Source organism: Mobula hypostoma, chromosome X1, assembly GCF_963921235.1.
Source record: "Mobula hypostoma chromosome X1, sMobHyp1.1, whole genome shotgun sequence".
Classification (NCBI taxonomy): Eukaryota; Metazoa; Chordata; class Chondrichthyes; order Myliobatiformes; family Myliobatidae; genus Mobula; species Mobula hypostoma.
The window spans coordinates 49,047,352-49,073,340 of record NC_086128.1 but is presented as its reverse complement, the minus strand read 5'-3'; the positions used below and the strand labels follow the sequence as shown (position 1 = coordinate 49,073,340).

At 42.7% G+C, this 25,989-nt stretch overlaps 1 protein-coding gene across 2 annotated transcripts; it reads right to left on the bottom strand.

Annotated features, from left to right (window-relative positions):
* Positions 1-179: 179 nt before the first annotated feature.
* Positions 180-25,759, bottom strand: tmub2 (transmembrane and ubiquitin-like domain containing 2). 2 transcript variants are annotated; one of them, XM_063037337.1, is made up of 4 exons: positions 25,621-25,759; positions 12,609-12,684; positions 3,874-4,492; positions 180-2,449 (listed from the first exon to the last, which is right to left on the bottom strand). In XM_063037337.1, exons 3-4 carry the CDS (start codon positions 4,467-4,469, stop codon positions 2,098-2,100), a joined length of 948 nt encoding a protein of 315 aa, XP_062893407.1. In that variant the 5' UTR covers positions 4,470-4,492; positions 12,609-12,684; positions 25,621-25,759; the 3' UTR covers positions 180-2,097. The 2 variants fall into 2 exon arrangements, with proteins under 2 accessions (XP_062893407.1, XP_062893408.1); XM_063037338.1 differs by having other exon boundaries at positions 25,616-25,725.
* Positions 25,760-25,989: the final 230 nt, after the last annotated feature.

Genomic DNA, 25,989 nt, shown 5'->3' with positions numbered 1-25,989 from the left:
ACATCATGTTTCTTGAGGATTGTTTTCAAGCTAAAGTTAATCTCTTCAAAGCTTAGTTTCACATGTAATGCTCTGTATCAACACTAATTCCTGGCATGATGTGGACAAGAAAATGAATCGCAGGATAGTGTATGGTGATATATGTACATTGATAATAAATTTATTTTAAACAAGAATCACACACTCTTAATTGTTTACTCTATTTAATTACATTCAATGAGGTGTTATCATGAAACAAAGGGAGAACATTTCAGAAAAGTTCCAGATTTTAAATCCAATAATCTAGTGCCTGGCTTTCAGCACAATACAGGTCTGTTCTACAGATCTGAAAAATAAATGTCAGCAATATTTTAAAATCTTGAAGGCACAAATGATTGAAAGAAACTATAAAAGCAGCAGAGATACATCTCACTACATCCAATTTTTTTTTCTTCAGTAGACCACCACACTCCGCAACAACTCTTGAATACTTTCATATAGTGTACATTTTGTGTTGTTAGATAACCACTCATCATCAACCCTCAATCTCCTGCAACTATGGCTGTTTTTTGAACACTCTTCTGCACAGGATTTCTACATCTGAACTTTACCTTTTGAGATGTTTAACTTGTACTTCATCCTCTCTCTGACTTGGACTCATACCCATACATCATACTTTACTGAATAAAAATATCAAATATGGAACTCAATGATGGCTTAATTTAATATAAAGTACATGAAGTTTGAATATTAAACTAAGCATCACAATTTTAACCAATATTGACTGCAACCCGTAATGTATAATTCCCACACTATAAATCCAGACCAAAGACACCTTTCTACAACATTAAACAACATAAGGTGCAGATTTAAATTTTGTGGCAGGCATTCTAACTAAATCTCTGCTGCTGTTTTATTCTTTTTAAAGCTCTATGCTATATTTCTCAGTTTGAATCCCTGTATTCTTTGTAAAAGTCTCATCTCTGATAATTCTTCATACTAATCCACTTTTAAAATTTGCTGTTTTATTTCCTGCTTGTAGAACTTCTCTAAAAGGTAGTCTAATTTGTGCATTGGCTAGCTACTCTCCCCACTTTCCTTCTGAACTTTAACAGCAGTAGTACAGCATCATCTTTAGGATAACATGATACATGATCAGGAAAGCAGGCATGAAACAAAATTAATGCAAATACAATGATTGTTACATCTTATGATCAAGCAGATATAAAAATCATGTAAATATTACATAGCCTGACAATCAAAAAATCAGCGGGTAAAACTTGTAGAATTGATCATTTGTTGAGCTCCTTTGCCAACTGCCATTATTAATAAAGGCATTAAGCGGCTGTGGATAGAAATATCCAACTTTTACCAAAGTGTTAAACTCCATCTCCCTAGCTTTTTGGAAACATGAAATAACACCTTCATCCACTTATTTTGCCTGTCGGTACAATGATTTTGTATATTATGTTCAACAGTAACAAGGTCACCACATCTCAAAAATCTTTAGGCCTTACAAGCATACTACTGAAACTGTAAATACAGGAAGTCCCGATGAATGTATACTTAACCCATGATAGAATTTTGACTGGCTGCCATAATGAAAATCTAATCTCACCTACTTTAAATGCTGTAAGGCTTTAATAATCCTGATATTCAAAGATGATAACCCATAAATTTGAAACTTGACATTTCATATTGGCAGTTTAATGTTTGATGAATGTAAGACCTGATCTATATTAACATCATTAAATTTTCTTTTTGAGGACATTAAAATTGCATTTAATAGGATTTGGCTGTATGAAATGTTTTCTGGTTCAATGTAACCCTATCCTTTTATAAATCAACAGTAAAAATTTCCCATCACAAATTCTGCTAATTATGATCATTTTCCTCGGTAGACTTTATTTTTAAATTTCTATTAAATGCTAGTAAGTTGCCAACAACATGGTATTCTGGCAAAAAAAAAATCAGTGCTAAGGTAGATCTCTATTTCACTTTTGTTTAAAAAAAATACACTGATTCCACATCACATTTTATTTCAACATTGACCAGTAACACCACATTCAGTTGGGTTGGATAAGCATTGATGAAGAATGAGGAAATATCATTGTGCCTTTATCGACCATAAATGCCAAATACAAGGAAACTGAAGAAAACAGTAACACCAACCAGGGAAACTGTGGCAGGTGCAGTGAAAAACTGGCGGTAGTTAATGCGGTAGTACCAGACTACAGCAAGCATGATGACAAAAACTGGGATCATCAGATTACCAACATTAAGGGCAGCTTGGTTCTGTTCCACCATTGAAGAAACAGCAGGGCCAGGAGAGGATGAAGTTTGTGAAATGTGACAATGAATGACACAGTTATCTGTGATGTTGAGCGATCCAAGAGTGCGGGACTGATCTTGCAGAAGCTGGCCTTGGTAAATGAACTTCATTTGTTGCTCTCGTCCCGGGAAATATTTGCTAGAATTCAGTGAGAAGGCACAAACAGTAGAAAAAGAGAAAACATGGAGAGCAGTGAAACAGAAAATCAGAACCATTTTCATACTCTAAACACAAAAATGCTGACAAAATAGGTGTCCTCAAGATGAAACAAATCTGCTCTATTGCAGAAGATATTTTCTACTCCTATTTTCTGATTTCCCCCCTCCCCCCATCACTTTTGGCAAAGACAAGAGGTCTTCAGATATTCGCCCTTTTTTGCACCTTGTCCAGGTTCAAATTCCCACTATGTAAAGAACAGAAAATTAGCTAAATCCAGACATGTGTTTTTAGCCAGGGTTGCAGACAGGAATCAATCCTCTCAAGCTAAGTGTTGGAAGTGTCAAATCTTCTACTATCCAAGCTGTAACCAGCATAGATACATGGCCCATTTCTAATACATAGGCTTAATTGTATAAGTTGATTGCTGAGTTAAATTGACTGAATTCCTGTTCCAAAATGAATTATTGAGAATTCAGATTTCTTGCAAGATCTTAAATATTTTCATAAATGCTTCATATTTTAAAACTCAGATTAGATTATCTAACAAGCCAATTTGCTGAACAAATAGCATTTAAAAAGTGCCTTTTTCCCTCCAAAAAATCACAACAATCACCTGGTTCTCTGAAAGTCACAACTTGCCATTTTTGGTAGTCAGATGTTTTTAACTAATGAAAAAAAAAGTCCTTTGATAATGGTGTTAGCAAAAAAGTGCTAATTGCACATGCTTTCTGGAAGGATGAAGAGCAAGCAGAGGAATGCTACACCTAGTGTTTAATGACCCTGTACTAAAAGTGAAACCACCCTTTTGAATAACAACCACCACTTCCTTCCAATTGATAAAACAGTCTCAAAGCTAAAGCAGTGAACGAGTTTGAACTCAGCCAATAATGCTCCTCCGTCTTTTCTCAGTATGTTATTTCAAACAACTGGTACGAGTTTATTTATTGAGATACGGTGTAGAATAGACCCTTTGAGCCGCACCACACAGCAACCCCCCGATTTAAACTCATGACAGGACAATTTATAATGACCATGCATTATACACGACAATCTATGCTTATTATATAAAAAGCTCTACACAGAAGGGAAAACAGCTGAGAAAGAAATCTTGGCACACAGATCAAAACATTCAAACTGGAGGAAAGTGAGAGTGTTCTTAGCTCTGGCCTGGGGACATTGTCCAGCATTACCTCTGGCTCACAAGTGAGTTAATGAAATAACATTCCAACTTAGGTTCCTATCCAGTAAGCAAAAATAACATTTAACCACATTTCAACCATCTGGTATAAAGTGGTTGGAGCTGTACTAAATAATAAAAGAGACAGGCCATTTTTGCAGAATTGGTTTAATTTTTATGTTAAATTAATTTTAACTTGGAGAAACTTAACTTACAAATATCTTACCTCTTCAGAAATCCAATAGTATCATCTGGTTTTACTCGTGCTACCTCTTCCGTGTCATTTAAAAACTTCAGCCTCACTTTAATTTGCCCTTCAGCCTCTTCAACACTATCCACTGTGCGTGTATGAGCATTACAGTTCTCGAGCATTCCAGGATCCAGTACCTCTCCAGTACTAATCTCACTGGCTGATGCTCGCTTGCGCAAACCTTGTATGTTCAAAAGAGGATCAATATTTGCATCGCTTAAACTGGAAGCCTCTTCAATTGGCACCTGCTCATTGGTGGGACCATTATTTCCCGTTGACGCTCCAAGGCCAGAATCATTTTCTTCCTCTGGCTTTTGCTCAATAGGGACAGTTGCTGACTGGGCTTCATCAGTTTCAGGTGTTGCTGCATTTGCCACATACTGCTCTACGCTGCTCAGCCCCACTAATGAGTTCCCTGTGGTAACAATGGTCCCAAATATTTGATCACTACGATCAGCAACGTGTGTGGAGAGCCAAGCGAGAATAAGTGCCAGTACCAGGAAGACTATTCCACACAGGACTGTGACTTCATCACCAACTCCTTCAACAAATGACATAGTGCTGGTGTCCATTTATAGAAAATACTCAAAAAAACCTGAGAAAACATGAAAATATCATCAATGCCATAAAAACTCATTAAATAATTGATTGCTAACCTCATAATACAGGTTTCCCCCTCCATCCAAAGGTAGAGCGTTCCAATGAAACGATTCGTAAGCCGAAATGTCGTAAAATGAAGAAGCAATTACCATTTATTAATATGGGAAAATTTTTTGAGCGTTCCAGACCCAAAAAATAATCTACCAAATCATGCCAAATAACACATAAAACCTAAAATAACAGTAACATATAGTAAAAGCAGGAATATGATAAATACACAGCCTATATAAAGTAGAAATATTTTTTGCAATCATTGAAGCGCTGTCTAGCGCAGCGAAAATCTCACACATGCGCTCTCGGCAGAAGCACTCTCTCCAGTAACCTTTAAGCTATGAGGCTGCCAAATTGTACCAAATAACAAATCATACTAAATAACACAAAAATACACAACCTATATAAAGTAGAAATAATGTATGTACAGTGTAGTTTCACTTACGGGAATCAGGATGGTGTGTTAGGCTGAGTTGTCGAAAATTGGGGTGGTGGGAGGTAGAGGAGACTGGGGTGTCATCTCATCGTAGTCTGTTTCCAATAGGGTAGCCAGGTCATCTTCTTCTATGTCTGCCTGCCTCGATGTCGAAGGTCGAGGTTCGTCATCTGCTGTGGCTAATGTGCAAGGCTTGAAAAACGACAGTATACTTGACTGCTGAGCCTCGCGCATTTTTCTATCATACAGTTCCTGGTAAGCACTCAAAACATCCAGCAAACCTGCTCTAAACCTACGTGCCCTTTCAAAATTAAAGTCATACTTTTCTGCAATCATTGCAGCGCTGTCAATCGCAGCAAAAATCTCATGCAACTGCTTCACGTTCAGTCCCTGGACGACTTCATTTTTGCCACTGCGTTTGGTTTCAATTGTTAATCTTTCTTCTTGCAATTGCATCAGCTCTTCATCTGTCAATTCTTGGTCATGGGATGCCAAAACCTCCTCAATATCATCTTCGTCAACTTCCACAAACCCAGCCTCCTTAGCCAAGCTCACTATTGTCATATTTATTGTTGATGGTTCAAAGCCTTTAAAATCGTTCACTGCTTCGGGACATAGTTTCCTCCAAACGCCATTTCTCATCGAGACTGTTAGCCTATCGAGAGCATCTCCAATGTTGGCGATTGCCAGTTTTATATTGTAGTCTTCCCAGATCTCTCGCAAAGATGCTTCGGAGTTGCCCTCTCTGTCAAGAGTACTTACAATAAAACGCATTACATTTTGCGTACAGTAGGCCTTAATTGTGATTATTAGGCCTTGGTCACACAGCTGCAGCAACGATGTCGTATTCGGCGGTAAGAACGCAACACGAATGTTACTGCCATACTTGGTAATGGCAGGCGGATGAGCAGCACAATTATCGACAATCACAAGACACCTATTATCGAGGTTATTTTCTCTACAGTATTTTTCAACAAAAGGACTAACGTATCTGCTCATGTACTCAGAAAAATGCACTTGGGTGTTCCAACTGCTTGGATGTGAACGGAACACAACGGGAAGTGTTTTCTTATCAACGCCTTTAAGTGCCCTCAGATTTTCTGAATGGTACACTAGTAGAGGCTTAGTGGCGTTAATAATAGGCATTAGGGTAAACCTGTCCTTCGATGCCTTGTGTCCCTTAGCCTGCTTTTCTTTTTTCGAAATAAATGTCTTACTCGGCAATTTTTTCCAATAAATTGCCATTTCATCACAGTTAAACACTTGCTTATACGAATAACCACCTTCTGTAATTATTTTCTTCAGTTCTGCTGGGAACTTTTCGACAGCTTCAGTATCAGCGGAAGCACTCTCTCTGGTAAACGTTAAACTATGAAGCTGCCCTCGCCTCACAAACTGATCAAACCACCCGTGACTACCTTTAAATTCCACTTTCGCCACACTTTCATCACCATCGGCCAGTGCTTTCTGTTTCAGCTTATTAAAAAGACTGACTGATTTCTCTTTAAGTATAAGATAACTTAAAGGAACACCATGCTTTGTACACCCATCAATCCACTCAAGCAATAGACTTTCCATTTTATCCATTATTGGATGCCGACTAAGAGACCACTTTGCTACGAGCAGAATCAACAGTAACATCGGCAGCTTTCAAAATTTTTTCTCTCTGCATGTAAATAGCGCGAATGGTGGATGCAGGCAAGTTCAACGCGCAGACAATGTCCTTACTTCGTTCACCACGATCGAAACGCTTAATTATGTCTAGTTTCTTGCTAACGCACGCACAAAATAAATAGAGATAAAGCACGTGTTTAAGCAATGGTGGCTAGAATGCAGTTCTGGGGGAGGAGCTTGGCTGCTTGGGGCGCGCGCTGCTTTTTTTTCGCGCGCCGCCTTTTTTTTCGCGCGCCGCCATATTTCGCGCGCCACTTTTTTCATAACAGTGAAAAAACCTTCTGTTAGCGTAAACGGTACAAATGTAGGTCTTTCGTAACAGTGAGGTTTCGTAAAGCGAACGTTCTAAAAGCGGGGGACACCTGTAAACATTTTAATACCCCAATGTTTTACTTTTTTCCTGTTAATTTAATAATTTAGTTTTGATCAATAAATGTCTCCACTAAAATTTCAAATAAGCAATATAAAGAAGCATGTTCCATTGCTAAATAAAAAAACATAGAAAATTGGGTTAAGAAATTTTAGACCACAGGACATAGGAGTAAAATTAGGCCATTTGACCCATTGAGTCTGCTCTGCCATTCTATCATGGCTAATTTATTATCCCTTTCAACTCCATTCTCCTGCCTTCTCCCTATAACCTTTGATACCCTGATTAATCAAGAACCGCTCAATCTCCACCTTAAAATATACTCAATGACTTGGCCTGCACAGCAGTCTGTGGCAATGGATTCCACAGATTCACTGCGACCTGGCTAAAGAAATATTTCCTCATTTCTGTTCTAAATGGATATCCCTCAATTTTGACAGTGCTCTCTGGTCCTAGACTTCCCCACTATGCAAAACATCCTCTCCACATCCACTCTATCTAGGCCTTTCAACAGGCTTCAATGAGATGCCACTTCATTCTTCAAAGCTCCAGCAAGGACAGGCCGAAAGCCATTAAATGCTCCTTTCATTCCTGGGATAATTCTTGCAAACCTCTTCCGGACCCTCTCCAATGCCAACACATCTTTTCTTAGATAAGGAGCCCAAAACCGCTCATAATACTCCAAGTGTGTTTTGACCAGTACTTTATAAAGCCCCATCATTACATCCTTGCTTTAGTATTCTAGTCCTCTTGAAATGAATGTTACCATCGCATTTGCCTTCCTCACCACTAACTCTAACAGCAAGTTAAACTTTAGGAAATCATTCAGAAAATAGTCCACACCTTTATCCCTTTTGCAATGTGCATAAATAACCATACACTTCCCTACACTATATTCCAACTGCCACTTCTTTGCCCATTCCCCCAATCTGTCTAAGTCTTCTGCAGACAACCTGCTTCCTCAATACTACCTGCCCCTCCACCTATATTCACATCATTGGCAAACGTGGCCATCAATTCCTTCATCCAAGTCACTGATATATAATGTGAAAAGATGCAGTCCCAACACCAACCCCCTGCAGCACACCACCAGTTACCGGCAGTCAATAAGGTCCCCCTTATTCCCACTCTCTGCCTCTTGTCAGTTAGATCATCTTCTAACTATGCTAGCACCTTCCATGTAATACCAAACACTCTTATCTTGTTAAACATCCTCATGTGCGGCACCTTGTCAAAGGCCATCTAAAAATCCAAATAAACAACATCCACTGACTCTTTGTCTATCCTGCCTATTATTTCCTCAAAAATTCCAACAGATTTCTCCTTTAGAAAACCATGCTGACATTGGCCTACTTTATTACATGCCTCCAAATACTCCAAACCCTCATCCTTAATAACAGACTCCAACATCTTCCCAACCACTGAAGTCAGGCTAACTGGCCTATAACTTTCCGGTCCTCAGGAACCATTCCACAATCTAGTGATTCTTGAAAGATCATTATTAATGTCTCCACAATCTCTTCAGCTACTTCTTTCAGAACCCTGGGGTGTAATCCATCTGGTGCGGGTGACTTATCTACCTTCAAACTTTTTAGCTTCCCAAGCACCTTCTCTTCAGTACTGAACTTCTACCCCTGACACTCTAGAGTTTCTGGCATACTGTTCGTGTCTTCCATAGTGAAGACTGATGCAAAATACTTATTCAGTTCGTCCCCCATTCCTTTGTCCCCCAGGACCTTTACAATGTCATTTTTGCAGCAGTCTGATGTCCACACTTGTTTCCCTTTTACTCTTTATACAGTTGTCAAGTGTGACGCCAAGCAGAGCTGCAGAACAGATGATGCTAATGAGAGAGATAACAGAAGACAATGGAGAAACATTCAAAATGCTAATAAGAGAGAAGGGAGAGATTAACGAGAAAGAAACACAATTCAGATATTGACAGACCGTTTGCTTTGAACCTGAACTGTTTGAATTTTGATGGACAGGTGATACCCCAGCAGGGGGATAAAAAGAGCAGGTTTGCAAGGCACGACACGCCACGAGACCCTGGAAAGAGCAGTGTGCCCCAACAAGTTGGTACAGTTTGGAGAACCGGTTCGCAGGAACCAACCAGAGGATCACAGGGTGTAAAGGTATGATCGGTGGGAACCTGGGGTGTGTGTCCGCCCTTGCCTGGGTGCCGGGTTCACCGCGGAAGAACGATCGCATCCGGAACGGAGGGGTCACAGTCGGTGACCACAGCGGGATTAGAAGACATCAAAAGGTCTGCCTGAAACCAACTGCATCTCTCTCTGCATCTCTCTCTCTCTCTCTCCCTCCCCCCAACGGTACAACAACAGCGATTACTTCGAACTGCACTAAACTGAACTGAACTCTGCTTCACTTAAGACTGATCATTTTACCCCTAGACTGCAATAGAGCTTGGTTGATTCCTATTACCCTAGTTCTGTGTATATGTGTGTATTATCATTGCTAACCTGTTACATTTATATCCTTACGATTAGTGTACTGTATTACTTATTTCTTTAATAAAACTTTATTAGTTCCTAGTAATCACAGACTCCAAGCGTTCCATTTCTGCTGGTTTGGCAACCCAGTTACGGAGTACGTAACAAGTATATTTGAAAAATCTTTTAGTATCCTCTTTTATATTATTAGTTAACATACCTTCATATTTCATCTTTTCTCTATGCATTTTAGATGCTTTCTGTTGGTTTTTAAAAGCTTCCTAATCCTCTAACTTCCCACTAATTTTTGCTGTATTATAAGCCCTCTTTTTGGTTTATTGCTATCTTTGACTTCCCTTGTCAGCCACGGTTGCCTCATTCTCCTTTTAGAATACTTCTTCATTTTTGGGAGGCATCTTTCCTGCACTTCTGAATTTCCCCAAGAAACACCAACTATTGCTGCTCTGCCATCATCCCTGCTAGTGTCCCCTTCCAATCAACTTTGACCAGTTCCTCTCTAATGCCTCTGTAATTCCCTTTAGTTTACTGTAATACTGATACATCCAATTTTAGCAGCAGCTTCTTAAACTGCAGGGTGAATTATTTCATATTATGAACACTGCCTCTGAAGGGTTCCTTTACTTTAAACTCCCTAATCAAATCTGGGACACCCAATCCAGAATTGCTGTTCCCTTAGTGGGCTCAACCACAATCTGCTCTAAAAAGCCATTCGACAAATCCCCTCTCTTGCTTGCTCAAGCTAAATGCATTTTGAAAATCCCCATGATTATCACAACATTGCCCTTTTTAAATGCCTTTTCTATCTCCCATTGTAATTTGTAGCCCATATCCTGGCTAATGTTCAGAGGCCTGTACATAACTCCCATCAGGGTCTTTTTTCCCTTGCAGTTTCTTAACTCTACCCATGAGGATTCTACATCTTTCGATCCTTCGTCACCTCTAAAGATTTGATTTCATTTTTTACTAACGGAGCCTCCCCATTCCCTCTGCCTACCTGCCTGTCCTTTTGATGCAATGTGTATCCTTGGATATTAAGCTCCTAACTATAATCTTCTTATGGCCCTGACTCAAGAGATGATCATACTTGCCAATCTCTAAATGTGCTACAAGATCTGCCTTATTCTGTATACTGCATGCATTCAAATATAACACATTCAGTACTGTATTCGTCACCCTTTTAATCATCTTCCTGTCCTTCCTCACAGCCTCACTACACAATGTATCTAGTTGTACATCAACTGCCCCATCCTCAGCCCTTTCACTCTGGTTCTCATCCACCTGCCAAATAATTTTATACCCTCCCCAACAGCTCTAGCAAACCTGTCCACAAGGATATTCCTCCCCCTTAGGTTCAGGTGTAACCTGTCCTTTTCATACAGGTCATACCTCCCTGAGAAGAGATCCCAATGATCCAGAAATCTGAATCACCTGCACCCTGCACCTGTGGTTGAGGAATTGATCAAATTAAACTAGCCAAATCATCCTAATCATCGAAAAATGGCTTCCTGCTTAAATTACATTTGGTATCCATTGAATTGAACTGATCTGAGGAGAGGTTTTGAAAAGTTACAATTTTTCAGCCACGCAGTCATTTACCAAATAATCCTACTCTTACCCTCACTGGCACGTGGCACAGGCAACAATCCAGAGATCACGACTCTAGAGGTCCTGCTTTTCAGCTTTCTACCTAACTCCAGGACCTCCTATTCTCTCTTCAGGACCTCCTCCCTTTTCCTACTTATGTCGTTGGTACCAATATATACGACTTCTGACTGTTCATCCCCACCCCCACCCCCCTTCAGAACGCCATGGACCTGATCCGAGTTATCCTCGACCCTGGCACCCGGGAGGCAACATATCATCTGGGTGTCTCTCTCATGCCCACAGACTTTGTTTTCTGCTTCTCTAATTATGGAATCCCCTATCATTACTGCATTACTCTCCTCCCTTCCCTTGAGCCACAAAGCCAGACTCAATCTTTAAAAAGGAATTAGTTAACAGACTTCCTCCCACATCTCTCAAATTGACACATGTAGGTAAAGTTAATAAGCCACACTAAATTACTCTAGGCTGTACGTGAGTGAAAGAGGGTTGGGGGAAGCTGATAAGAAAATGGTGCAACGTGAGTTAGGGCAGGATCAGAATAAACAGGTCTGTGGTGGCTGGTGGGGACATGATGAACTGAAGGGCCTGTTTCTAGGCTGCAGCTCTCCAACTTTATAACTGACAGGGAAAGAAACCTAACTAAAATAGAATTCTAAGACTCTGACACCATCACACACTAATCTGTCTCAGCCAGCTCTCTTGATTCAGAGATAACAATTCAATAAAAGTGTGCAGGATAACACAAATTGTGTAAACAATATAAGTAAGCAAATAACATTCAGAACTAAAGTTCATGAAAGTGAGTCCACAGCCACGAAACTAGTCATCACTGCAGACAATCCAGGAGCCCATTAGTTGCAGACCACAGCCTCACTTCAGTGCGGAGACAAGGAAACCTCGCAGAGCAGCGAGTTGAACACTGACCCATCCCTCACCTCAGCCTTGACATGCTGACCTTTTCAATCTGGCCTGGCATTTAAATCAGCCAACCCTCAGGTTGTTCCTCACTCTCGGACCCAGGCCCTGCCACCTCGACTCTGCCTCACCTCTGCTGCATTGAATCGCCTCCAAGTCCGCTCCAGCAATAGCCAAACATTGGCTTATTCTCCGCTCTCGGGCATGAGCCCCGTTGCCTCGATTTGGCCCGTACCCACCATGCTGCACCCTTGAGACTTCAGTTCACACTGCAAAAATGCCAGGTTCAAAAGCTAAACTCTGGAAGGGAAGTTAGAAGCTACTGATTGCAGTGGTCATTTCCAAGAAAAAGTGTGATTAATATTGTAATTTATAGCTTTGTTTGCCGTCAGCAAGTTGTTGCTGTGCTTCACCAGTGCCAACTTAAACCGGAAGTCATTAAATCTCTAGAAAAGATTTTCAGCATGAGTACAATTGTTTACATTAACAGAGCAATGGCAAGTTAAAACTGACAAATAGATTAACTAGCAGAAAACCTCCAAGGAATTTGAAGGCAATAAGACATAAAAGAAAGCTTAATAAAATGCACCTTTTCTGTGAAGAGCTGCTTTCTGACATCACTTCTGGATAGCTTTTAATTTTACGGCCCTTTGTCCTGGACTCTCCTGCCAAAGGAAGTAACTTTTTTTAAAAAAAACATCTTACAAATCATTTTAAGTACTTCAATTAGAACACTCCTTAATTAAATTTATTCTAAGTAATACAAATATGTACAATGCAACTTGTCCTCATAATTCAATACTTTCTGATCTAATTTCATCTGTATTAACTCCCCGTCACTAGGACATTCAGTGGCATTTATAAACCATGACCCAATCCTTGAAGTACAAAGTTTGTTTGGTCCTGGTGAACGGTTTTGTGCAGTTATTGTTGCTGTTTGTGTTGTACTACTGTACACTGTGAGCATGCTATGTTGGCACCAGAATGTATGGCGACACTTGTGGGCTGCACCCAGCACATTCTTTGGTGTGTTGGTTGTCAACTCCAATGATGTATTTTACTCTATGTTTTGATGCACATTTGATAAATAACTCCTAATCTCCACAACTTTCCAAGAAACTGTAGATTTCAATTTAATTGTAACCAACTGTCCAAGTGCTCACGTGATCCTTTACAGCTTCATTGACAACTTACTTTGCCCCAAACTCTGTTTAGACAAACACTTTCTGGTGCAAGCAACAATTTCTTCTGCTTTTACCTATCTCAGCTTTCAGACCCACTGCATTTACCACCTTCTTAATAAAAACTATTGGAAGAACATGGAGAAGTTTGGCTGCCCCAGCAAGTTCATCACAATCGTCCGGCAGTTCCACGACGGTATGATGGTGAAAGTTCTGGATGACGGCGACGAGTCGGAGGCCTTCCCAGTGACAAATGGCGTCAAACAAGGCTGCATTCTTGCCCCGGCTCTGTTAAGAATGGTATTCTCTGCCATGCTGACAGATGCCTTCCATAACTATGAAGAAGGAATCCACGTCAGATACAGGACTGACGGCAGGTTGTTCAACCTTAGGCGCCTGCAGGCAGTTACAAAGGTGCGAGAGACTTGTTGTTTGCTGATGACTGCGCACTCAACGCCAGCACAGAGCAGGAGATGCAGCTTGAAATGGACTGCTTCTCACAAGCCTGTGACAACTTCGGACTCACTATCAGCACCAAAAAGACCTAAGTTATGTACCAGCAACACACATCAAAGTTGCTGGTGAACGCAGCAGGCCAGGCAGCATCTCTAGGAAGAGGTGCAGTCGACGTTTCAGGCCGAGACCCTTCGAAGAGATGCTGCCTGGCCTGCTGTGTTCACCAGCAACTTTGATGTGTGTTGCTTGAATTTCCAGCATCTGCGGTATTCCTGTTGATTGCGATGTACCAGCCTGCCCCAGGAAAGCCATACCAGGAGCCGCGCATCACGGTGAAGGGCCAGAACCTCCAGGCAGTCGACAACTTCACCTACCTGGGCAGCATACTCTCTCGCGCAGTGAACATAGACGCTGAGGTCAACAACAGGATTGCCAAAGCCAGCGCCGCCTTTGGGAGACTCCGTGAGAACGTCTGGGAGCGGAGAGGACTCAGCCTTACCACCAAGCTGAAGGTCTACTGTGCAGTGGTCCTTACCACCCTCCTTTACGCCAGCGAGACCTGGACTGTCTACAGCAGACACGCCAAACAGCTCAACCACTTTCACCTGAGCTGTCTCCGCAGACTCCTCCACATCAGGTGGCAGGACAAAGTCCCCGACACGGAAATCCTGGAACGAGCTGGGCTCTGCAGCATCTACACCCTCCTGCTGAAAGCCCAAGCCAGGTGGGCTGGACATGTGGTCAGAATGCCAGACAGCCCATTGCCTAAGCAGCTGCTGTACGGAGAACTGTGTCAGGGCAAGCGCTCAGTCGGGGGGCAGAAGAAACGTTACAAAGACTGCCTCAAAGCGTCCCTCAAAGGCCTGGGTGTCGACATCAACACGTGGGAGACGCTTGCCCTCGACCGTCCAGCTTGGCGCAGCAAGATCACCACAGGAGCCCGTGCAGCTGAAGTCAGGCGCATCATCGAGGTGCAACGAAAGCGTGCTGTGCGTAAGGCCCGAGCAGCATCCACTGCCACGACAGCACCCACCCACTTGTGTCCCACATATGGGCGAGCCTTCAGGGCCCGGATTGGCCTCATCAGTCACCTCCGGACCCACAGCCACGAATCTCCCATTTGACTTTGAAGCCATGGTGATCTTCGACTACGAAGGACGAACGACAACAACAACAACAATAAAAACTATTAATCCTCTATCTACTTACCCACTCTCCCCGAAACCCTTCAGCCTATTGCCATAAGTGATTTATCTTTGCAACAACTACTTCCTACTTCTAAACCCATACAGGTGTCCCCTGCCTTTCGAACATTCGCTTTACGAAACCTCACTGTTACGAAAGACCTACATTAGTTACCTGTTTTCGCTAACAGAAGGTGTTTTCACTGTTACGAAAAAAAGCAGCGCGCGCCCCGAGCAGCTGCTCTCCCCCGGATTCGGAACTGTATTCTCACTGGCATTGCTTAAACACGTGCCTGTGAGCAGTCGTTTGCAAGATGAGTTCTATGGTATCAGAAAAGCCTAAAAGAGCTCATAAAGGGTGTTACACTTAGCGTAAAACTAGACATAATTAAGCGTTTTGATTGTGGTGAACGAAGTAAGGACAAAGTGAGCTTGGCTTGTGGAAGCTGACGAACATGATGTTGAAGAGGTTTTGGCATTCCATGACCAAGATCTGATAGATGAAGAGCTGATGCAATTGGAAGAGGAAAGGATGACAATCGAAACCGAATGAGTAATGATAAAGTACGACTTTAATTTTGAAAGGGTACGTAGGTTTAGGGGATATTTGCAGGATGGTTTGAGGCCTTACAAAGAATTGTGTGATAGAAAAATGTGCGAGGCTCAGCAGTCAAGCAAGCCTTCCACATCAGCCACAGCAGACAACGAACCTTGACCTTCGTCATCGAGGCGGGCAGAGATAGAAGATGACCTGCCTGCCCTAATGGAAACAGGCAATGACAAGGTAACACCCCAGTGTCCCACCACCCCAACCCCCAGGCAACGGGACAGACACCGATTCGCGGAGAATGCAGCGGTAGCCAGGAGGTACTCAGCACATCTTTAAGAAAAAAGCCAAAATAAACATGCTAATTAATTAGGTGCTGCCCGACACGTAATTGTCGGCCCAGATCAGAGACGACGCAATCGGAAATCGGCACTGATCTGGGCCAACAATTACGTGCTGGGCGGCACATAATTGGGTGAACCAAATTGGTAAGGGTGCTGAGGAAGAGGATTTCTTGGAATGTATGCGGGATGGTTTTTTGAACCAACATGTCGAGGAACCAACTAGACAGCAGGCTATTCTAGACTGGGTATTGAGCAATGAGGAAGGGTTAATTAGCAATCTTGTCGTGAGAGGCCCCTTGGGTAAGAGTGACCATAATATGGTGGAATTCTTCATTAAGATGGAGAGTGACATAGTTAATTCAGAAACAAAGGTTCTGAACTTAAAGAAGGGTAACTTTGAAGGTATGAGACGTGAATTAGCTAAGATAGACTGGCAAATGACACTTAAAGGATTGACAGTGGATATGCAATGGCAAGCATTTAAAGATCGCATGGATGAACTACAACAATTGTTCATCCCAGTTTGGCAAAAGAATAAATCAAGGAAGGTCGTGCACCCGTGGCTGACAAGAGAAATTAGGGATAGTATCAATTCCAAAGAAGAAGCATACAAATTAGCCAGAAAAAGCGGCTCACCTGAGGACTGGGAGAAATTCAGGGTCCAGCAGAGGAGGACAAAGGGCTTAATTAGGAAAGGGAAAAAAGATTATGAGAGAAAACTGGCATGGAACATAAAAACTGACTGTAAAAGCTTTTATAGATATATGAAAAGAAAAAGATTGGTTAAGATAAATGTAGGTCCCCTACAGACAGAAACAGGTGAATTGATTATGGGGAGCAAGGACATGGCAGACTAATTGAATAACTACTTTGGTTCAGGCACGTGTTTAAGCAATGCCAGCTAGAATGCAGTTCCGGGGGAGGAGCTTGGCTGCTCGGGGTGCGCACTGCTTTTTCTGCGCGCTGCCTTTTTTCGTAACAGTGAAAACACCTTCCGTTAGAGAAAACAGGTAACTAGGTCTTTTGTAACAGCGAACGTTCGAAAAGCAGGGGACACCTGCAGTGTGTTGCACTGAGTTCAAGAGCTGCATGGAAGCTTTAAAGAGGATGCAGAGGAGATTCAGCAGGATGCAGCCTGGATTAGAGTTATAGAGTTCTAGAAAAGTACAGCACAGAAGCAGACCTTTCAACCTACCTCGTCCATGCCGAGCCATTTAAACTGCCTACTCTAATTGACCTGTACGAAGACCACAGCCCTCCATACCCCTACAATCCATGTACCTATCCAAACTTCTCTTGAAGCTCACATGCACCACTTGCACTGGCAGCTTATTCTACACTCTCATAACCCTCTGAGTGAAGAAGCTTGCCCTCATGTTCCCCTTTCATCCTTAACCCATGACGTCTAGTTGTAGTCCCACCCAACCTCAGTGAGAAAAGGCTGCTTGCATTTACCCTATCTGTACCCCTCATGATTTTATAGTCTTGATTTACTATTCTGGGGGACTCAAACCACCCGTCTTAATTTACTATTCCCTTTGGATCCCTTCAGTGGATTTTCCTCACCAAAATGAGGGAAGAAACAGAGTCATCAGACAGCCGAAAGGAACCAAGGTTAAGCCTACCTTGTGAGCCCATCCGTCTCTGATTCACCCCAACAGTCCGTCCATTCATTTATTCAATTTTGGCGAGGGGTCTACCACATATTGCGACCCTGCTCGCTGCGCCAAGATGTCGATCTGCCTCTCTACCAGAGGCCTTTAGGTTCAGACCCAGGGAATAACTGTCAAACACACTTTACTTAAAAGTACATTATGTGTATTAGCAAGCTTGCATTCTCAGTTGGCAACACAGAGTCTCTGCTCATTGAGCTTGAGAAAATCTGCAGCCAAGTGAGCCCAGAATACTGTTTGGAGCTGTTGATATACATTGTTATCACATACAGATAACAGTAGACCGAGAAGCTTCTCATGGAACAAACACTTCTTTGTTCATACATTATTCTCACAGCACGACTTGTCAAGCTGCTGATAAGTCAGTTGGGTTTTAGCCCTTTTAATTCTGCATACAATTCCTCAGTATAAGATGTTGGTGAAGCCCTGGAATAATTGAGAAGTTCGAGTCTTCTCTAAGTCAAGGCGGGTGGTTTGATTCCCCCGGAATATGATGGGTGCGCACTTAGACAAAGGGTGGGGGAGTAGTCCATTACAGAAAATAATAGACAAATATCCAGAAATTAAAAGAAACTGAGACAAATATCGTTCCAATTGTCTAAACATTTGGGAAAAGACAATTGGCCTGCAGGAGGTACATTTGATTTAAATTTAATACAGCAGATAGAACAGGGACTATGGAAAGGGAAGGCAGGGAAAGAGTATGGTCACCTGACTGGCCCATGGCAACAAGAGGCAAAAATAAAAGACATAAATTAAATTGTTGGACCGATAATGCTAAGCAAAGAGGATAGACGTGCATGATAAAAGAGGCAATCCTAGGAGTCGGCAAGAGTTGAGAGCGAATTGTGAAGAATAGGATAAGGGACAGAAACAGACAAAGGAGACGGGGAAAGAAACTGTATCAGAGACAAAACATACTGATCACAGAAGAATGAATAAAGAGAAACGGAATATAAAAATAATTCTAGAGCACCCCGCCTCTATCCAGACATACTGACTGATTCCCCAAACGATACTGATGATGATTGGGAATGGGTAAGATGACCTAATAATCCCACTGAACTACCCACAACTGCATCGGCACCTGCTTTACCACGGTCAGGTTCCCCACCCCCATATGGCTCTCACCCTGGTACCTCAGTCATCAACTCGACCGTCACTGCAGCTCCACTGACTGATGTAGTTCCTCTAGAACAGTTGGGAAGCCCAATACCCGTTTCCGCCCGCACACACGGTCAGACTGGACACCTCCCAGACTGGACCCCTGAACAAGGGCCATTGGTTTTACCGGGACCGACACAGACTCAGTATCAACTGCCCATGTGCACCGTTCCCAACCCACAAGCCGGAGTGGCAGGACAAGCACCTACTTTGCAAATCCATAATCCCAGGACCCCTCCCGAACTCTGTGGTATTCTGAATGCCGTCCCTGACAAAAAGGTCAACCCCTAAGGGTTCTGTAATTATTTAAGAACTGTCCTGACTATTTATTTCACTAAATGCTGAGATTTGGTCCCTTTGGCTATGGCCGCCCTTACTCCTACTGATCAGACACGATTCACTACTCGGCTCCAACATGGCAATCATGACCAGTTAATTGCAACCAGGCAAACCGAACCGAGGATGGTTGAAAATATAATGGATACCTTGTCCCACGTTTTGGCCCCCTCCATTGATGTAACTAAGTCCTTAGAGTGTAAACCCAGGAAAGGTAAGATCCCTGATGATTTCCTAGAACACTTTAATGCCATTTATTCTGCACAATCAGGAGGTCCACTGTACACAGCAGGGAACCAGTCCCCACAGTACTGTGTTCTCCTCTTCCAAGCTCTGCCCAGCAAGGTGGCTGACAAGGTTAAAGTCAACAATATGAAATGGTCAGAATCCACTCAAGCTTCAGAAAGCCATTTAAAATTAATTAGTAGCTCACGAAGACAAAGTATTTCTAGGAAAGCTGTAAATCAGATAAAGACATTCAGTATTTATCATTGTAGCTGTATTAACAAGCTGTGGCCTTGACAGGAAAGAAAGTGTCTTTCAAAGCAAACCCCACAGAGGCCATCTAAAGGGAAAAAGTTCATTTAAATTTTAGTACATAACATTTCAGCGGGTGGCTGGAGCAATCTTCTATATTTTAATATTTGTTTTCTTTCCTTGAGAGGAAAGGTTGATTTTTGATTTTGTCCAATAATGAACAAATATAAGGACACTACATCTTTGCTCTCACTAGAACATGCATCCTAGCCACTGGGAAATTGGCCAATTTTTTTTTAAACAGACTCTAGATATGTCTTTGGAGTCACTCACGACTTCAACCAACTTTGGAAAACTAGGGATTATGTCACCTCCTCTGGTATGCCCATCACTAATAAAATTTACATCAACAACCATCTGTCTTCCTAAACAATTGACCATTATTAAATGCTCTTCACACACTGAAGGTACTACTGACCATGAAAACAACAGATGACTCAGCTGTGAAACAAGCTGCCCTTAATGGAGCACTGATTCTTCCACAAATGATGAATCGCCGGGGAAAAACTGAATCCCCCATTTCCGAATCAAAGGGTATGACTGGAATCGAGGATGTGCGTGTTTTACCGAGGGACGCCTCTGAAAAATAGAAAGCCACCTGGGTATCGGCTAGATGTTTTTACTCACCGACCGAGGACCTCTGGCTTATTCCTGCCCGTCAAGTCTGCATACCTGAAACTATACTGGGCTATATTGTAGATTTTGTACATACCAATACTCACCTTGGCAAGGAGGGAACGGTAAGGCAACGTTTGGAATCATAGTGGAGTCCAGACCCGGAGAAAGTAGCAGAGAATGTTGCCAGACGATGTCTGATAAGCCAAGAACATAATCCAGGAAAAGGCATCCCATGCCCAAAGGGATATACTCCGTTGCCATGATACCCTTTCTGCCAACTACAACTCGATTTTATCAAATTACCGTGCATGCACTATTATAAGTACTGTCTTTTAATTCTTGATGTTTTTAGTAGATGGATTGAAGCATATCCCACCACAGATAACAAAGCTGATACCATGGTGCGTATTTTGTTGAAAGAAATCATTCCCAGATTCAGGATACCGGAGCAAGTTGTATCTGACAACGACCCTCTTTTTGTGGGCGAGATCAATACCCAACTATGCCAGGCTCTGGGTATTAAACAGATATTTCATTGGCCCCCACAGACCGCCAACCTGATTGAAAAGGATAATGGGATGCTGACAAATTGACTAAACTAGGACAAGAAACCGCTCAAAATTGGCTCAAAGTGCCAACGATAGTCTTGTTCCAGATGAGAACTCATTATCAGACCAAACATGGCCTGTCGGCAGCCGAAATAATATGTAGCAGACCATTAAGAACCCCCTGGAAGGCTGCCATGCCGACCCCAAAATTAGCTGAGATGGACCTGAATCAAATGTCAAATGAAATTATAGGGTATACCCTGGCACTAACCAAATCTCTCCAGGTTTTGCATTCGCAGATGAAGGCGGCCCACTGGGAAGGAGAGGAACTGGAAAATGAACATCGAGTTTGCCCAGGAGACTTTGTTCTGGTAAAGAACCATCTTAGAAAGAAGCTTGAGCCTCGCTGGAAGGGACCTGCCAAGTGTTACTGACCACTCCGATGGCAGTCAAACTATAAAGACTTCTGAAATGGCCGTATCTAGGACACGTCAAACGTGTGCAATCATGACTGAGCCATCACCGTCTATACTGGTAACCTTAAGCACTTGTATTGTAGTAACCAAGCCAAACATCTTCCTGTCGCTTTGCTGTAGTTATGCTGGGAAAACTAACTCATCTGCCTGCTGGGTGTGTGCAGTGATTCCTCCCCATGGGAAGATAGGGGTTCCCCCAAAAGCCATTCTGCTGAACAGCAGTGAACAACGGTCAGTCAGGGCCTTTTCTAATGACACTCAGACTAATGAGGCCCAAAATGCACCAGTGATGTGATTGGAGACTGTGGGTGCCACTGCTTTGATAGTTGGCACATTCGTTCCCCACCCCACCACCAGAAAAAGCCATCCGATGGGGAGGTCAGACATCATGTGCCTCCACCATTGCCAGATCTGACCAACCAGTGAATACTATCTGCTACCGTAATTTCAAAAGTAAGGAGACTTACTTTCTGGGCAATAGTACTTGTGCCATTCATACAACGGCCGAACCACCGCACCTGCTGAACGGAACTCAATGGATTTGCGGGGAAAGGGCCTACAGGAGAGACAGCTAACCAATGCGACACCCAAAAAGGGAGCAGAAATTGGATGGGGTGCTGCTTCCTGGCTTACCTTGTACCCCACAGGCGAATGCTGAAAACCCTGGACCAGCACCCTTCCCTCCTACAGCAAAAGTGAGGAATCTAACAACCGAAGCACTTCTGGGTGACAGCTTTCCCCTTCTGCAGGGCGGCCCGCAATTCAAGGGAAATCATCATTCTGGCCGTAGTTTTGGAGGAGATGGCCAGTAGTGTTTATGGCCCCTTGTCAGCCAGTGCTTTTGCCCCACACCCACAGGGGTATTTATACAAAGAGTCCCCCTAGAAGGAAGGGGACCTCAGAATGATCGAGGTGCAAATGATGAGGATGGAGACTACGATGACGTGGAAAGCCCTTCGGCCTATCCCAAGGGTTACCATTCACCCTTCTAACACAAATATGAATATTAAGATGTACAACAAACCCGACATTGATAATCCTAGTTGTCATGGAATGACAAAGGGAGGGAATGGGGAATTATATGCAGAATTAAAAGGGCTAAAACCCAACTGACTTATCAGCAGCTTGACAAGTCGTGCTGTGAGAATAATGTACGAACAAAGAAGTGTTTGTTCCATGAGAAGCTTCTCGGTCTACCGTTATCTGTATGTGATAACAATGTATATCAATCCAAACAATATTCTGGGGTCACTTGGCTGCAGATTTTCTCAAGCTCGATGAGCAGAGACTCTGTGTTGCCAACTGAGAATGCAAGCTTGCTAATACACATAATGTACTTTTAAGTAAGCTGTGTTTGACAGTTATTCCCTGGGTCTGAACCTAAAGTCTGGTGGTAGAGAGGCAGATCGACAATACAACTTCAACATAACATCCTATCTCCTGTACGTAATACAAACTTTTGTACATTGATTTATGAAAGCCAATGTTCCAAAAGTTTTCTTTTGTACCACTTTCTGTGATGCCATTTTCAATGAATTATGGGCCTGTATTCCCAGATCCCCACACTCCTCAGTACCCTACCGTTCACTATGGCCCTACCGAAGTGGAAGATTTCGCACTTGTCGACATTAGATTCCATCTGCCATTTCTCAGACCCTTTTTCTAGCTGGTCAAGATACTGCTGAAAACCATGATAAGTCTTCCTCGCTGTCCATTGCACCCCCAATCTTGGTATCATCCGCAAATTTGCTGATCCAGTTAACCACATTATCATCCAGATTGTTGATACAGATGACAAACCACAACAGACCCAGGACCAATCCTTCTGGCACTTCACTAGAATAGGCTAGTGAAGTGTACTCTCAGTTGCTTCACACCACAGAAACCGGTATAAGCACCGGCCTGATGAGCCTATAAGGCTCAGGACAGACTTTAACTACCACACACAAAGTCATGCTGACTATCCTTAATCAGTCCATGTCTATCCAAATACTCTTGTATGTGGTCCCTTAGAATACCTTCCAATAACTTTCCCACAACTGATGTCAAGCTCACTGGCCTATAATTTCCTGGTTTATTTTTAGAGCCTTTCTTAAACAGCGGAGCAGCAGTGGCTATTCTCCAAACCTCCTGCACTTCACCAGCCGCTTAGGACGATTTAAATATCCCTGCTAGGGCTCCAGCAATTCCTGCACTCCCCCCACCCCACTCCACAGGGTCTAAAATAACAGCTTATCAGGCCCTGGGGATTATCACTAATTTGCTTGGACTGCAAACACCTCCTCCTCTGTAATCTGTACAGGGTCCATGAAGTTGATGCCATTTTGCCTCACTTCTATAGACTCCACGTCCATCTCCTGAGCAAACACGGATGCAAAAAAAATACATTTAAGGGTTCTTCCCCACCCTTCTCTATTCTCCATCCCCTTCTCCCCCTCTCACCTTATCTCCTTACCTGCCCACCACCTCTCTCTGGTGCTCCTCCCCCTTTTTCTTTCTTCCATCCCTTCTGTCCTCTCCTATCAGATTCCCCCTTCTCCAGCCCTGTATATCTTTCACCAATCAACTTCCCAGCTCTTTACTTCACCCCTTCCCCTCCTGGTTTCACCTATCACCTCGTTTCTTCCTGCCCTCCCCCAACCTTCTAGCTCTGACTCATCCTTTTTTTTAATCCTGCTGAAAGGTCTTGGCCTGAAGCATTGACTGTACTCTTTCCCATAGATGCTGCCTGGTCTGCTGAGCTCCTCCAGGATCTTGAGTGAGTTGCTTGGATTTGCAGCATCCGCAGATTTTCTCTTGTTCGTGATTCAGCTATGTGTGAAGGAAGGATTAGGTTTTCTTAGAGTAGGTTAGAAGCTTGGCACTACATCATGGCTACTGTGCTGCAGTATTCTATGCTCTATGGATATTTACACGTGTTTAATATTACCTTGTGAAATGTTCGTGAAGCCTTCCAAACAGACCATCATAGGTTGTATTGAAATACTTAAGGGGAAATGTCATGCTGGGTGTCAACTGATTATCAAATAGTCAACTGTTTCCTAACCCTAGATGGCCCATCAAATTTTCCTTTATAAACTTGCAGATACTCAAGTAATAAACTAGTATAAATTAAGTCATCAGTACCATTATTAGCAATACTCAATTCAGCATCATCAGTTAATCAAATAAGTTGAGCTTATTAAAACAATATGATTTATTGATCTCTACATTCCTATTTCAAAATAATTGTAATGGAAAACAAAGAATAAAAGCTTATATTTAAACAGAATCTAAAACAAGCTATATATGTTAAGTTGTTGCCGCAATAACATTGATTCACCTCAACTAAAGGCAGATCCCAAAATGTAATTGCTACAAACTAGGCATGAGTGAAATATTTCAATTCCTGTAAGACTGATGTATTAACAAATTATCAGCCAATCAATTGCATTTCCACATAAAATGTGCTCTAAAGGAAATATTATTCAATAGTTTCATGGGAGCAGACATACAATTATATGGCATAAATTATATAAATCCCAGCAAGGGTGGGTTTACAGCATATGGCTTTTTGCTCCGGGTAAGGACTCGGGAAGAGAAGGATGATGTGGAAGACATGATGATCTGTGGAATGCAATTCATTTCCCATTTCTGGGCTCAGAAGATAAATTCAAATGATGTGGATTAAGGATTGTACTTCAGAGGTCAACATCTGTTCTGTTCCCAAGTAATTAAAACACAACTTAGAGATAGGCCTTAATTATAACCAAATTAGTGTTTTAAGATACATCTTCATGGTACACCAAACCAGAAAGCTGAACTTATATGTAAAATTAACTTTTTGGAGGGTTGATGCAAGATTACCTTAAACATAATTAATATTAGCCTTGCAAAAAAGTGTCTGATTAAACACTTGCAACTGTAACTGCCTTAACCCTAACTCATTAAGTTTTATGGATTTCTTTTAGTGGGAAATCAACACTTCCATGTAGGAAGAATTCATCATTAATAAGTTGATTAGATCCGCAATTTAAAAATATAACATCTATGCTAGGCCAGATAGATTTACACGCATATTCCCAATTTCTTGCACTGACCTATAGTTTAAAAAATTAAACCGGGTTCTTGCCCACAGTACCTTCTAGAAAGGCCGTTTCTGTGCCAACAGAGGTGTTCTTACTCTGGGCAAACAGCTAGCCACTGTAAACCCACCCCTGATGGGACTCTACAAATAAAGCCTCGTGAACTCCGATGCTACGGCCCCTCCTCTGATCATCGCCGAGAAACCGGGCTAGGACGCCAGCTTGAGACTCCCTGTTCGTAACTCAGTTTATATAAAGAGGAAGTTTAGTATTCGTGACTAAAAGCGTCACTCCACCCTGAGTCAAACCGGGTTGAGGAGAGTCCGGCCCCGGACGTACCTGGCCCCGAGTAAAGCACGAACTCCAACTGGAGCCGTCCCTGCTGACAGACCGGTCCTACCCGGCTCATTGCTGCAAAAGTCCGGGAGGAACGCGCATCTAATGCATTTCGCTCTTGCGTCGTCTCACCTCACCTGTTCTCTAACACCATGCTCCCGGAGCGCTGGAAATCCAGTCCTTACGAAATGTCGGCTCAGCAGATTCCTCCAACCTCCAGCGCCACCATCAACATAGATACACACAGCGTGTAACGTCACTGCAAACCGCGTTCTCATCACCGAAGCGCAACTGCGCGTGACGTCACTCCAAACCGCCGCTTTCGCCTGCCACCAGAAGGCACCGAGACGTCATCACAAATAGTTCCCTTTCCACACCTTGGCGGCCAGATGGTGACAGGACGTCACGTAAGCAAAAGAAGTCGCGCATGCAAAAGAATCTTACCACCATTCAGGGTCCCAAACAGTCCTTCCAGGTGAGGCATCACTTCACCTGTGAGTCGACTG

What these genes read in the sequence shown, in the direction of transcription:
- tmub2 (XM_063037337.1), bottom strand. Translation starts at nt 4,469, where the DNA reads ATGGACACCAGCACTATGTCATTTGTTGAAGGAGTTGGTGATGAAGTC. An exon ending in ACTATTGGATTTCTGAAGAG is followed by an intron (nt 2,450 to 3,873) that starts GTAAGATATTTG and finishes ACTGAATTCTAG; the next exon opens with CAAATATTTCCCGGGACGAG.